Genomic DNA, 15,341 nt, shown 5'->3' on the forward strand with positions numbered 1-15,341 from the left:
AGTTTGAGTTTGAGACCCCCGCTCTACATGATCCTGGGGTTTTTATTTCACTATTGTGTCTGTAAATCAAGATATGAACATTAATAACAGACAAATCAGGTCCTTCTGTCCCCGAGGTCGCTCCTGTTAGCGTTAGCAACAGGTTTGATTGACAGTGTTGCTAAGGGTCTGGTTCCTGCTAAATCAGCGAAGAGAGAAGAAGAAAAACACCACAGAGACATGAAGCTTGTGCGCGGCTCCTTTAACGGAATGATACTCGTGTGCGGCTCTTTTAACGGAGCGATACTCGCGCACGGCTCCTTTAGTCACTCGGTCTGGTCCACTTTTCAGGGGACGAGTCTGAGTTATGTCCCAGTGACGTCCTGCGCTATCGGCCCGGGAGGGAAGAGGCTCATTAAGCTACGGCGCTCAAATTAGCTCGCTATGCTAGCTGTTCCATCGACGCGGGTAAGCGATCCATCACGCCACAGGGGAGCGCCGTCAAGCTAACACCGTTAAGACAACAGCCACAGGACTTTAACCGGACACAACAAATACAAATACTACTACTATGACACTAGTACTTCTACTATAGTACTGTTACTGTCCTGACTGAATGAAGCAGTACTACAAATACTACTACTATGACACTAGTACTTCTACTATAGTACTGTTACTGTCCTGACTGAATGAAGCAGTACTACAAATACTACTACTATGACACTAGTACTTCTACTATAGTACTGTTACTGTCCTGAAGCTGAAGTGCTGGTTTATGTCACTGTTGATCCTGATTATGAATCAAACTCTTAAATAAACACTTATGGTGTAAAGGTGCTAGCGTTAGCCGCTTTAGCTCTGAATCCTCCGTCTGTTTACGTCACATCCAGTTTGACAGTTTCACTTTTGTGTCTGTAAATCAAGATCTGAACATTAATAACAGACAGATCAGGTCCTTCTTTGCCCGAGGTCGCTCCTGTTAGCGTTAGCAACAGGTTTGATTAAGCTCTGCTAAACCGGCTGTGCAGGCGTGAAGGGGCGTTACCTTCAACAGCCTGGCTCCTGATTGGCTCTTTGGTTGCTGTGATACTCGTGGTCTCTGTATCTGGTACCTCCTCCAAACTCGATGAGCTTCATCTGGAGCTGAAGCTGACGTTAGACTCGCTCCGTCACTTCTGTGTTTTACGTACGACGTCTGTGAGGCGTTGGCTGCACGTTCCCACATGTTTTATAAACTGTCCCAGGTCCCGATGTCCAGGGACAGTGTGAAGATTATGAAACTGAAACGAGTCGTCTAGAGTTTAAATATACTTTGAAATCACAGATAATTTATAATTAGTCTTTATTCAGGTCTAGACCTGGTTTAGTCCCGATTTAGTCCTGGTTTAGTCCCGATTTAGTCCTGATTTAGTCCTGGTTTAGTCCTGGTTTAGACCTGATTTAGTCCTGGTTTAGTCCTGGTTTAGACCTGGTCTTGTCCTGGTTTAGTCCCGGTTTAGTCCTGGTTTAGTCCTGGTTTAGTCCTGGTTTAGACCTGGTTTAGACCTGGTTTAGTCCTGGTTTAGACCTGGTTTAGTCCTGGTTTAGTCCTGGTTTAGTCCTGGTTTAGACCTGGTTTAGTCCTGGTTTAGTCCTGGTCTTGTCCTGGTTTAGTCCTGGTCTTGTCCTGGTTTAGACCTGGTTTAGACCTGGTTTAGTCCTGGTTTAGTCCTGGTTTAGACCTGGTTTAGACCTGGTTTAGACCTGGTTTAGTCCTGGTTTAGACCTGGTTTAGTCCTGGTTTAGTCCTGGTTTAGTCCTGGTTTAGACCTGGTTTAGTCCTGGTTTAGTCCTGGTCTTGTCCTGGTTTAGTCCTGGTCTTGTCCTGGTTTAGACCTGGTTTAGTCCTGGTTTAGTCCTGGTCTTGTCCTGGTTTAGTCCTGGTCTTGTCCTGGTTTAGACCTGGTTTAGTCCTGGTTTAGTCCTGGTTTAGTCCTGGTTTAGTCCTGGTTTAGACCTGGTTTAGTCCTGGTTTAGTCCTGGTTTAGTCCTGGTTTAGTCCTAGTTTAGTCCTAGTTTAGACCTGGTTTAGTCCTGGTTTAGTCCTGGTTTAGTCCTGGTTTAGTCCTGGTTTAGTCCTAGTTTAGTCCTAGTTTAGACCTGGTTTAGACCTGGTTTAGTCCTGGTTTAGTCCTGGTTTAGTCCTGGTTTAGACCTGGTTTAGTCCTGGTTTAGTCCTGGTTTAGTCCTAGTTTAGTCCTAGTTTAGACCTGGTTTAGACCTGGTTTAGACCTGGTTTAGTCCTGGTCTTGTGGAGGTGTTTGTTTGTGTAAATGTTCATTTCTTCTTAATAATAAAACATAAAGATAAAATCATGATGTGTCGTGTCGTTTCCATATTTGGTCGCTCTGTCCCTGCGGCTCGCTCTGATTGGCTGTTATCTGGAGCTGTCAGCAAATCAGAAATGATTTATTAGTGGGTCGTTTATGGAGTAATATCCAGTTTATTAAGATGTGCTGTTACATTATATGGACAGAATAAAACTGCATTTATATGTAAATATGTGAAGGGCCGTTCACCATGGCAACAGCCGTGTCCATCTGCACCAGCACCGACCTTGATGTGTTTATATATGTGAGCTTCATACGTGTGTTTATATATGTGAGCTTCATACGTGTGTTTATATATGTGAGCTTCATACGTGTGTTTATATATGTGAGCTTCATACGTGTGTTTATATATGTGCTTTATATAAAAGAGGTTTTATTATAATGAAGTTTTTATGTGTGTATTAATATATGAAGGTTTTATGCACAGTCACAAAATATCATGTAAAAACAGTCCCGGTCCGGTCCTGGTTTAGTTCTAGTCCGGTTCTGGTCTTGTGGTTGTTTTTTGCTGCTCTGAGATTTAAACGTCGTAGAGTCTTGTTTCATTTTGAACTGGTGAGAAAATGGCCTCCCTCAAAGTCCCAACCTCTGCAATGAAACCAGCAAAAACTCCCACTGCACCTCCCACTGCACCTCCCACTGCACCTCCCACTGCACCTCCCACTGCACCTCCCACTGCACCTCCCACTGCACCTCCCACTGCCCCCCCACCCCCCCCCCCCCCCGTCTGTGGAGCTGTCCTCCTGAAGCGTCTCATGTGACTGTGGTATTTCACATTCTCTTTTAAACGTGTCAGAGCCGTTCGCCGTTTCCTCGTTCTGTAAAGATCAGGATGAATCTGTGAGCGTGTTCTCCTGTAAAACGCCAACGCTCTGACCTACACCAGGACACGCCCACTGTCGTGTTGTGCTTGTGTCTCTATGGTTCTCATCTCTGACCCTGTGGATCTTTATGTTAATTTACATTTTAAATCACAATATTCAGCTAAAATGACGTATTAAACGCCGCCTTAACCGCCGCCTTAACCGCCGCCTTGACCCGGTGGAGGTTTGAGCCTGAATGGTCCTGATGCTGTTGGGGGCTTCATCTGGTCAGGTCACCCCTCGTCTCCACACTCAGCCTGGACTCCGCCCGTGGGGAGCGGCGGCGAGCTGGTGTGGGGTCACTGCCCCACAGCTCAGCCGCCTCATGTTGGGGTTCACTCCGGTGAACGAGAGGGTCGTGTCCCTTCGGGTCGGGGACAGGTCTCTCACTGTTGTGTCGGTCAAACAGCAGTGCGGAGTACCTTCTGGGAGTCCCTGGGAGGGACACTAGACAGAGCACCGACCGGGGACTGAATGTCCATCAGTGCTCGAGGCACCAGGACGCTCCAGGTCAGAGGTCGATGATGGACTTTGTGTCTTGGGCACTTGGGTGAAGAGAGGTGTCCTTTGAGGGTGCTCCTGGAGTATGGGGTCCTCTTTGCTCAGGGCTGTCCGGTCCCTGTGTGACCAGAGCAGGAGCTGTGTCTCTCAGACCTGTTGGACATGTTGGACATGTTGGACCTGTTGGACGTGTTGGACATGTTGGACATGTTGGACGTGTTGGACATGTTGGACATGTTGGACATGTTGGACATGTTAGACCTGTTGGACATGTTGGACTCAGGGCTGCTCTGTTCATTGTTTTTCACATGGACGATTTAATAAAAGAAACAAGTCACCGACGTTAGAAAACTGTGGCGTCCAGTGGAGCTGACGTCGCCGTAAACGTCGTCACAACAAAGCGCCGCTGTAGCGCCCCCTGTGGACAGAGGCACATCACACTAGAGCAGAGCGTTTTATTTAATTTGTACCAAAATGACGACGCGACCCATGTTTAGTCCTGGTTCAGTCCTGGTTTAGTCCTGGTTCAGTCCTGGTTTAGTCCTGGTTTAGTCCTGGTTTAGTCCTGGTTTAGTCCTGGTTTAGTCCTGGTTTAGTCCTGGTTTAGTCCTGGTTTAGTCCTGGTTTAGTCCTGGTCTAGTCCTGGTTTAGTCCTGGTCTAGTCCTGGTTTAGTCCTGGTTTAGTCCTGGTCTAGTCCTGGTCTAGTCCTGGTCTAGTCCTGGTTTAGTCCTGGTTTAGTCCTGGTCTAGTCCTGGTTTAGTCCTGGTCTAGTCCTGGTCTAGTCCTGGTTTAGTCCTGGTTTAGTCCTGGTTTAGTCCTGGTTTAGTCCTGGTTTAGTCCTGGACTCACATCTGTGTTCACATAATTATTCACGCTCTGAGTCTCACACAAGGTCAGGCGCTGATGTGCTAAGCTAACACATTTTTATTTGTCCAAAGGTCCACATGCTACGTCCAGAAGCACCACCTCCTCCCTCCACCTCCCCCTCCACCTCCTCCACTCACACTCAGTCAGTCTCACCCCACCCCCCGAGGGACGAGCCTCGCTCCGGGTTCAGCTGCACCTCCACCTGCAGGTGTAGCAGAGCGTCGCCGCGCTCAGAGCGTCATCAGCGGCGCCGTTAGCTTCAGCGCGGCTTAGTGATTATTTCAGGTGTAAATCTGCTCCTCAGGGGACAGCGCCGTGTGACCGACGCCAAACAAGGAGCGCCTTTTATAGACACGCACACACGAGAGGAAATGAGTTAAAATGGCGACGGGTGAGGGCGACGGGTGAGGGCGGAGGGTGAGGGCGGAGGGTGAGGGTGGAGGTGAGGGTGAGGGCGGAGGGTGAGGGCGGAGGTGAGGGCGGAGGTGAGGGCCATAGACATACATGCAGAATCCGACCCGTCTCAGTTTAATCTAAACGTTCAAATGCTGCGGTGCCGTTTTAACCCATAAAACGCTGAGTCCGTCCTTCGTGAAGTCGCCGCCGTCGCTCGGAAAGTGAAACGTCGGCCATGTTTGCGTCGCGGGCCGCTGTGGGATTAGTCCTGGTCCGGGCCGTCCTGGTTTAGTCCACGTCACGGTCACTGCACAAAATCAACAATAGTCCCACTGATCTGAGGACGACTCACTCCCCCGAGAGGAGATTAAGAGAGGAGGAGGAGAGAGGGAACGAGGGAGAGAGGGGAGGAAAAGAGAGGGAGAGAGACAAAGAGAGCCTAAAGGAGGAGGAGAGAGGGGATGAGGAAGGGAGAGGAGAGGAGGAGGGACAGGGGGAGACGAAGAGAGCCTAAAGGAGAGAGTGAACGAGGGAGGGATGAGAGAAGGGAGAGGAGGGGTGCGAGAGAGAGATTAAAGGAGAGAGGGAATGAGGGATGAAGGGAGAGGATGGAAAGGATGGAGAAGGATAGAGGGTAAGGAAAGGAGAGGGAGATAGAGAAAAAAAAAGAGCCTAAAGGAGGAGAGATGGAGAGTCCCACTGACCCTCGACACAGGCTGAAGGAGGAGAGAGGGAGGAGGGAGAGGGGGCAAAGAAAAGAGAGGAAGAGAGAGGGAGAGGGAGGGAGGGGAGGAGGAGGGTTGAAGGTAGGGAAGGGGGAGTAAAGAAAAGAGAGGGACAGAGAGAGAGACAAAGAGAGGGAGAAGGGGGGAGAGGGAACCAGGGAGGAGGGGGACAAGAAAAAGAGAGAGGGAGAAGGATGGAGGGAGGGAAAGGGGGGTAAAGAAAAGAGAGGGAGAGAGACAAAGAGTAGGAGGGAGAGAGTGAAGGGAGGAGAGTGGGGAAGATAGACTGGGAGCGGAAGAGTGGAGGGAAGATAAGGAGCCCATCTCTGATTAGCTGAGGTAGACAGACCTCCTCCCCTCTCCTCCTCCTCCCCCTCTCGTCCTCCTCCTCTCCTCCCCTCCCCCTCTCCTCCCCCTCTCCTCCTCCTCTCCTCCTCCATGTGTTCTCTGTGATAAGGCGTCAGCTGCAGTGAGGAGCCGAGAATCACAGCGTCATCACAAATGTGAGACTCAAACTGTGAATGAGCTGAGTGTGTGAGAGCCGATTCTTTGAGAGAGCCGATTCTTTGACAGGACCCGATTCTTTGAGCATCTGTCCACAGGGGGCGCTAGTGTTTCTTTTATGAAGTGCTTTTGTGATTCCTGCGTTCCTATTGGACGAGAGCCGCTCATTATATCAAACCTGACTCTCAGGGTTCGGCCGAGTCGCGTCTGTGGAAACTTCAGCTCGAAAAACTTTGGAACAATGACCCCATAAAACTCCTGTCCTCCGCTCCCTCCCTCTGGCATCCCTCCATCATACACCCTCTATTATCTGTGTCATTCCCTCTTTCTCTGGGGACACGGAGAGGAGAGGAAGAGGGAGAGACGAGGAGGGAGAAGAAGAGGAGGAGAGGGAGAGAGAGATGGTGAGGGAGAAAGAGAGAGAGCAGAGGGAGAGGGCGGAGGAGAGAGGGGAGGGACAAAGAGGAGGAGAGAGGGGGAAGAATAGAGAGATGGACGAGGAGAGAGAGGAGGAGAGCTAGAGGAGGGAGAGAGAACGAGGGAGAGAGGAGAGAGGGAGAAGAGGAATGAGAGAGAAAGAGAAGGAGACAGAGAAAGAGAGAGAGAGGAGAGAGCGAGGGAGAGAGAGAAAGAGGGAGAGGATGAGTGAGCGAGGGAAGAGGAGAGAGAGGAGGAGAACTAGAAGAGGGAGAGAGAATGAGGGAGAGGAGAGAGAGAGAAGAGGAATGAGAGAGAAAGAGGAGACAGAGAGAGAAAGGAGAGAGCGAGGGAGAGAGAGAAAGAGGGAGAGGGTGAGTGAGCGAGGGAAGAGGAGAGAGGAGGAGAGATAAGAATGAGAGAGAGAGAGATCGGCAACTCCAGGACTGAAATGATCCAGATGATTCTAGTGAAGGTGGAGTTTAAAAACACAGAGGAGCACTTCCTGTATCACATGATGACATCACAAGGTGGAACAGAGCGTTTGAGAGAAAAAGGGTTTGTGTGTTAAACGTGTGAATGAAACAAAAAAAACACAACTCCAGGTCTGTGTGTGACGAGGAAACGACATCAGATCAGAGCAGTGCATCATGGGACATTGTGGCGACGCTGTTTTTTATTTCCGTTTCGTTCGTTGTCGTGAATTCGGTCGTGGTCAAACTGACGTGACGTTTGTGTTTGTAGGAAACGCCTGCACCATGTCCGAGTACAACCGTCTGAAGAGCCTCCTCCTCGACCTGCACCTCCCCGCGCCTCCTCAGGGCAAACAGCGGGGGGCGAGCTCACGGGAGAGTCACGCCGACATGGACCAGAGGAGGGCGCTGGTGGACGCCATGTTCAAACACCTGGACGTGAACCAAGATGGCCGCCTGGTGAGCGGCGAGCTGGAGAAGGTGAGTGTGAGGACGGACGAAGCTAATCTGTTAGCCGCCGCCGCGCTACACACAGGAAGTGATCGTGGGCCCTGTCCCCGTCCCACGTGTCCACTCCACCCCCATGTGTCCACTCCACCCCCGCGTGTCCACTCCCCTGTGTCCACTCCACCCATGTGTCCAGCCCCGTGTGTCCACTCCAGCCCCGCTTGTCCACTCCACCTCCGTGTCCACTCCAGCCCCATGTGTCCACTCCACCCCCCTGTCCACCCCCGCGTGTCCACTCCACCCCCGCGTGTCCACTCCACCCCCGTGTGTCCACTCCACCCCCGCGTGTCCACTCCAGCCTTGCTTGTCTACTCCACCCCCGTGTCCACTCCCATGTGTCCACTCCACCCCCATGTCCACTCCAGCCCCGCTTGTCCACTCCACCCCCGTGTCCACTCCACCCCCGTGTCCACTCCAGCCCCATATGTCCACTCCACCCCCGTGTCCACTCCAGCCCCATATGTCCACTCCACCCCCGTGTCCACCCCCGCGTGTCCACTCCACCCCCGCGTGTCCACTCCACCCCCGTTTTCAGAGGTGTCCCGTGTCTTCTCTCTCGTTGTGTTTCAGTCAGACCTTGGGGACGTCCCATGATGCGTCTTCTTCGCTGACAGCTCTTCATTTCCATAAACACCGCCCCCCGCTGTCCATTAGCCGCGCGCACACGTGTTAAACGCTAAGCTGCGCCATTTTCAAATGTCAGGTTTACATTTACATAAACCGTCGCGTGATGCGCTCGCCGCAGGAGACGACACAAACCGGAGGACGGGTCGTCATGGAGACACGAGATTTATCAGAACAGGAAAACACATTATGTCCTCCGTCGGATTTAATGTAAATGAATCCTCTTAAACTGACGGGGGGACATGGTTAAAGCTTCACTGTGTAACTTTTCAAAAACATACACTGTTTCTCTGAGCGGGGACGCCTCTCCACAGATCGGACCTGTAACTCGGCCTGGTGGAGTCGCCCGCTTGAGAAGCAGATGTGTAAGTGTAATGCCGTACTGTGGAACATTTCAGGCAAAAGCAATAACATCTCCATGGAAACAAGGAATTGAAGAAAGCAGAAAAGTTACACAGTGATCTGAGCTGAGAAAATATGTCAGGACTAAACCAGGTCTAAACCGGGACTAAACCAGGTCTAAACCAGGACTAAACCAGGTCTAAACCGGGACTAAACCAGGTCTAAACCAGGACTAAACCAGGTCTAAACCAGGACTAAACCGGGACTAAACCGGGACTAAACCGGGACTAAACCGGGACTAAACCGGGACTAAACCGGGACTAAACCAGGACTAAACCAGGTCTAAACCGGGACTAAACCGGGACTAAACCGGGACTAAACCGGGACTAAACCGGGACTAAACCGGGACTAAACCAGGACTAAACCGGGACTAAACCGGGACTAAACCGGGACTAAACCGGGACTAAACCGGGACTAAACCGGGACTAAACCGGGACTAAACCGGGACTAAACCAGGACTAAACCAGGACTAAACTAGAGCTAAACCAGGACAAAAGCAGGTCTAAACCAGGACTAAACCAGGACTAAACCAGGTCTAAACCAGGACTAAACCAGGACTAAACCAGGACTAAACCAGGTCTAAACCAGGACTAAACCAGGACTAAACCAGGTCTAAACCAGGACTAAACCAGGACTAAACTAGAGCTAAACCAGGACTAAACCAGGTCTAAACCAGGACTAAACCAGGACTAAACCAGGACTAAACCAGGTCTAAACCAGGACTAAACCAGGACTAAACCAGGTCTAAACCAGGACTAAACCAGGACTAAACCAGGACTAAACCAGGTCTAAACCCAGGGCTCAGACCGGGGCTCGGCTTAATCTTACAAATTTAACTTTTAGGGTCTTTGAGGATTTAAAATGTTGTAGAATCTGACCTTTGTGAAAGCCGGATGCCCTGTCAGAACACGAGGTCACATAAACTGTGCTCTGTGGTCAGGTCAGAGGTCAGAGGTCAGGTACATTAACCCTCTGTTCTTCTGTGGGACACGTCTCTGTGGGTCAGAGTCTGAAGAGCTGCAGTACCTGGAGCGGCCACTAGTCCTCCACCCCACAGAGGGACAGAGGGACAGATCCATGTTCTGACCACTGCAGGGACACACCAGGACTGTCCCTCTGCTGTGGGTCAAGGGTCAAACCTGGACCTGAGGGACACAGACTAACAAAAGTAAAACCACATGTTACGTAAGAATCGTTGAGGATTTATCGATACTTTTACAGCTAAATAAAATGTATAAAACCAGCAGTGATCAGAGTGTCGGGATCTGACCGCTCCGACCCTCTGCGTTTCAGATCCGCCTGACGGAGCACTTGGATGAGAACCTTATGGAGTGCACCACACGGGACCTGCTCCGCTACGACGACTACAACAACGACGGGCACCTGAGTCTGCACGAGTTCTACACCGCCTTCCGTAAGTCCTCCACCTCCGCTAGAAAAGACAGAAATGGACCTGTCCTAGTCCTGTGTGATGTCACGTAGTACTTGAAGCTGAACTGGCCACTAGGGGCAGCACACGCTCAGCTTTTGACCAGAAAGCTGCAAATATCTAAGGACCAGGATGTAAACTAGCGCCACACGCAGTTTAGCAGCAAAAAAGCAGATTTTAAAAACACAGAGGAGCATTTCTTAAGAGAACATTCTCGCTCTGACGTTAAACCCACAGCTTAACCCAAACAAAACAGTGTAAATGTCGTAGTGTTTTTAGTGTTCGAGTATCAAAAGGTAACTTAAGGCATCGTTACCACGGCAACAGCTGGTCATCACACACACTCCTTAACCTTGGAAACACAACACACCAACATGCAATGAAATGATGTGTTTTAGTCCTGGTTTAGTCCTGGTTTAGTCCTGGTTTAGTCCTGCTTTAGTCCTGATTTAGTCCTGTTTTAGTCCTGTTTTAGTCCTAGTTTAGTCCTGGTTTAGTCCTGGTTTAGTCCTGTTTTAGTCCTGATTTAGTCCTGTTTTAGTCCTGTTTTAGTCCTGGTGACTAACATCACTAACGTGGCTAATGTGGCTAGCGTGGCTAATGTGGCTTCTGTGGCTAGCGTGGCTAATGTGGCTAATGTGGCTAGCGTGGCTAACGTGGCTAACGTGGCTAACGTGGCTAACGTGGCTAATATAACAGTCTATTATAACCTCGGGGCCACAGCTGCTGCAGGACCAGCTCTGGACTCTGAGCCTGAGACAGTGACATCACTCAACTATTTTATTTTTTTATTGTTATGAAAGACTAAAATATAAAGTGTATGAAGTTTAAAATGAACAGATTTTATTTAACTCAAAGTGAACTTGAAGTGTGAGTCTTGGTTGATTTCTGTGCTTTTGTGTTTAATTTCACATTTGATTCAAGTTTCGTGCTGTTTTTAAACCTCCGTCAAGACATTTACCATCATATTTTAGCTCATTTTGGACGGATCGATATTTAAAACCTGTTAGCGTAGCGTTAATCATGTGACACGCGAACTCAAACCACTTTTCAAAACCACGAGTCAGAAACATGTTTTTGTTTTGTTCCGTTCAATACACACACAAACACAGACAAAAGGTTTAAAATCATCTGAAAAATACAAAATGGAGATAAAGAGCTCATGTGATCAGTCCGAGCTCATGGTCCTGTTTAGTCGTTTGATTTTACACAAAAAAGTGAGAGTGACTCACTGAAAAACTGTTGGCTAATGCTAATGCTAATGCTAACGCTAGCTTGTATGCTTGTACTTGGGGCGGCCATTTTAAAGCCTCCAGAGAATCGCTGCAGTGTCGACTCTTTGATCACACGAACACTGAACATTTGACACAAATGAACCTCCTTAATGTCAGATGTACGGAGTGGGCAGGGGGCAGGGGGCGGGGGGCGGTGAATCGGCCAATAGAACGCCGTGATGTCATCTGAAACCCACCCGTCTGCGTTTGGTTTTGGTCTCCGGTCGTTTTGGGTCGAGCGCTCGGCAGGTCGTTCTGACTGGACTTTTAATGATGTTTGTAATGGGCCAGAGCGGAGCCAGGGCCGCAGGTGTGCTCAGCCAACTGCAAATGTATAATGTGATGACTTCAGACGAGGAGGAGGAGGAGGAAGAGGAGGAGGGGGAGGAGGAAGAGGAGGAGGCAAAACTGGCTAAATACGAAGCGTTTACAAATATCAAGGTCTCAGTGCTTAAGTATTTCATGTCTGCTGAATGTGTCTGTTTTATACACCTCCTGTCTGCTCTACACCTCCTCCTGTCTGCTCCTGTCTGCTCTACACCTCCTCCTGTCTGCTCTGTACCTCCTCCTGTCTGCTCTGTACCTCCTCCTGTCTGCTCTCTACACCTCCTGTCTGCTCTACACCTCCTCCTGTGTGCTCTACACCTCCTCCTGTCTGCTCTACACCTCCTCCTGTGTGCTCTACACCTCCTCCTGTCTGCTCTACACCTCCTGTCTGCTCTACACCTCCTCCTGTCTGCTCTACACCTCCTGTACGGTCTTTTAATCCTCGCCCGCTCTGCTTTATCGCGCTCGCTCTGTTCAACATGCACTTTGCTGATGCTATTCCTCTCCTGTGCTTCTCATTAGCATATAGCCTAGCGTATATTAGCTCTCCCGTGTTTGCCATTAGCATATTAGCGTTGACTTTTGATACGTGTTTGTCTGGAGGGCGTTTGCTGTGGCCTTTTGCGCCGCAGCTATAATCCCACAATTACACATTAGCACAGATTTGCCCGCGGTCAAAATTCAAAACAACAATGCTACGTTAGCCATTAGCCGCGCACTGATCTCTGTTTGGAGTGGGAGTGTACTTTAGAGACGTGAGGAGGAGGTCAGGGGTCGTCTGGTGCTTTGGAGGAGGTGCGTTCCACTCGTGAGATGCGGGTCATGAGCGAGTTCAAGAGATTTTGTTTTGTTTTATCTTGACAAATCTAAGAACGTGCAATAAACAAGTAAAGAGGTTTGATGAGGTTTGAGACGTCATCCGGGCATGTTTGAGTAATCTAGAGATCTCTCCCGGGTCCTATTCCCTCCTTACAGGTAACTGTGTGAGTCTGTACGAGGCTCCGCCCACAAGCCTAGTATGAAATGATACACTACGACTTCACAAACCTGGTGTGATGTGCAGGAGTTTCATTAGTGCGATGCAACTGATTGTGATAGTGCTCTGAAGGGGAGGGGCTGAGCACAGAGAGCAAAGGGATGGCTTTTTTTTTTTTCAGTTACAGTTTGTTTTTTAGCTACTGTTTAAAGAACCAGAGGGAGAGATGGAAGGAGGAGGGAAGGAGGAGGAGGAGAGGCCCCTGGTCCGTCACAGGAGGAGGTCCCCACACAGGAGGAGGTCCCCACACAGGAGGAGGTCCCCACACAGGAGGAGGTCCCCACACAGGAGGAGGTCCCCGCTCTCTGTCGTTCTCCTTTTGGACATGACATAAGTGGCATTACACTCATTTGCAGGATTTAATGTCTGTGCTAACGACGCTCGGGCTAATCCGGACCACATTTCCCATAATTCCCTCTTTACCGCCTTAATTAGCCGTAGCATTTAGCTCTGAGGACTCAGACCTCCTCCGACACAGACACAAGTGTCTCCTGGAGGGTTATAGGTTTGGAGGAGAAGAGGAGGAGAGAGGAGAGGAGGAGGGAGAGGAGGAGGAGAGAGGAGAGGAGAGGAGGAGGAGGAGAGGAGGGGGGGAGGGAGAGGAGAGGAGGAAAGAGGAGAGGAGAGGAGGAGAGAGGAGAGGAGAGGGGGAGGAGAGAGGAGAGGAGAGGAGGAGAGGAAGGATGAGAGGAAGGATGAGAGGAGGAGAGAGGAGAGGAGGAGAGAGGAGGAGGAGAGAGGAGAGAAGGAGGGAGAGGAGGAGGGGAGGAGAGTAGGAAGGAGGAGAGGAGGCAGAGGGGTTGAGAGAAAGACGAGAGGAGGATGTGTAAACCCCCTGAGCCGCACTGGCCTCAGGCCAAAGCTGCTCTTCTCTTTCTCTGAGGAGGAAATCCTTCGTTCGCTCACCTCCTCCTCCTCCTCGTGCAATTATCCCTCTGCCTCTATCACTTCATCCTTTCTCTCCCTCCTCTCTCTCCTCTCTCGTCTTCTCTCTCTCCTCTCTCCCTCCTCTCTCTCCTTCTCTCTTTATCTCTATCCTTTCTCTCTGGCTCTCTCTTTCTTGCTTTCTCTTTCTCTTTTTCTCTGTCTCTTTCTCTCTTTATCTCTCTCTTTCTCTCTCTTTCCCGCTCTCTCTCCCTCTGTCTCTCTTTCTCTCTCCTCTCTCTTTCTCTCTCTCTTTCTTTCTTTCTTTCTCTCTCTTTCACTCTCTTTCTCCCTCTCGCTCTCTTTCTCTCCTCTCTTGTTCTCTCTCTCTCTCTTTCTCTCTCTCTGTCTCTCTCTCTCTCTTTCTCTCTCTCTCCTTCTCTCTTTCTCTCTCTCTGTCTCTCTCTCTCTCTTTCTCTCTCTCTCCTTCTCTCTTTCTCTCTCTCTGTCTCTCTCTCTCTCTCTCTCTCTCTCTCCTTCTCTCTTTCTCTCTCTCTCCTTCTCTCTTTCTCTCTCTCTCCTTCTCTCTTTCTCTCTCTCTGTCTCTCTCTCTCTCTTTCTCTCTCTCTCCTTCTCTCTTTCTCTCTCTCTGTCTCTTTCTCTCTCTTTCTCTCTCTCTCCTTCTCTCTCTCTGTCTCTCGTTGGGGAAGACACTTTAAATCAGACCTAATCTTCAAACTGTTTTTAACTTCAACACGCCCACCGCGACACGCCCACAGTGACACGCCCCCTGTGACACGCCCACAGTGACACGCCCACAGTGACACGCCCACAGTGACACGCCCACAGTGACACGCCCCCTGTTGTTTTAGGTGAATATTGTGATTTAAAATGTGTAAATTATAACAAAATGATCCACAGCGATGAGAACCATAGAGACACAAGCACAAAATAACTTCTTAAAGGGACAGTTTTGTTTTTCTTGATTTGAAATAACTTTGTGAAGAGCTGGTTTCATTTTCTCTTTTATATTATTTTTATGCCTCTGATTTTCTCTCCGTTTTGATTTAACGTGGCGGCCATTTTGAATTAATTGCGTGAGATCATTACAATTATTATTAAAGCTTGTAATTTGTCACTTTACGATCCAGAGTCTGTGACAAAACTGTGGAGATTAAACTCTGTGTTGTGCGGCGATGGCAGAGTGGTTGGCACTCGCACCTCACAGCGGGAAGGTTCCAGGTTCAGTTCACTGAAGTTTTGAGTTAATAATCACATAAAAACGTTAGCGTCTGTTCTGAGCCGCTCTTTTGCTCTTTTGCTCTTTGTTCTCGTGTCAAACGCTCGACTCTTTTCGCGGTGCAGGTCTGATTCTCGTCCTCCGTCGCGGTGCAGAGGTTGTCACTCAGAGGTAGAGGCGTCGGGATCGTTCGGCTTTTGTTCCGCGGGTCTTCAAAGAGCGACGACGGCTTTGTCACAAAAGCGAAAAACAGCTTTTATTTTCACTTTTGTAACGGCTAAATCGGCTTAAAGGTTCTGTACCTGATGATCCTCGTGTGTTTGAGGAAAACGCGCCTTCCTCAGCACAGACAGAGCGTACACGCCGCTCTCCAGGTCAAAACAAGACCGCGGCGTGCTAATTAGAAAGTATTTTACTGTGCGACAGTCAGGATGTGCGTGTTAGCATGCTACTTGTCGCCTTACAGATGAGCCACAACTCCGCCTGGTCGATGAAAGTTGTGAAAAACGTTTATAAACTCATCGTGGTGAATAAAGACGACGC

The 15,341-nt window shown here is 49.6% G+C and overlaps 1 protein-coding gene across 1 annotated transcript in view; it reads left to right on the plus strand.

The window, feature by feature from the left end:
* fstl4 (follistatin-like 4) overlaps positions 1 to 15,341 on the plus strand; it is a 110,133-nt gene that overhangs the window by 61,384 nt on the left and 33,408 nt on the right. Inside the window, exons 4-5 of the mRNA XM_033978509.2 lie at positions 7,367 to 7,575; positions 9,922 to 10,042. Of these exons, the coding sequence (XP_033834400.1) occupies positions 7,367 to 7,575; positions 9,922 to 10,042 (330 nt within the window). The remainder of the gene's footprint in view (positions 1 to 7,366; positions 7,576 to 9,921; positions 10,043 to 15,341) is intronic.

This window comes from Periophthalmus magnuspinnatus, chromosome 14 (genome assembly GCF_009829125.3).
Source record: "Periophthalmus magnuspinnatus isolate fPerMag1 chromosome 14, fPerMag1.2.pri, whole genome shotgun sequence".
NCBI lineage: Eukaryota > Metazoa > Chordata > Actinopteri > Gobiiformes > Gobiidae > Periophthalmus > Periophthalmus magnuspinnatus.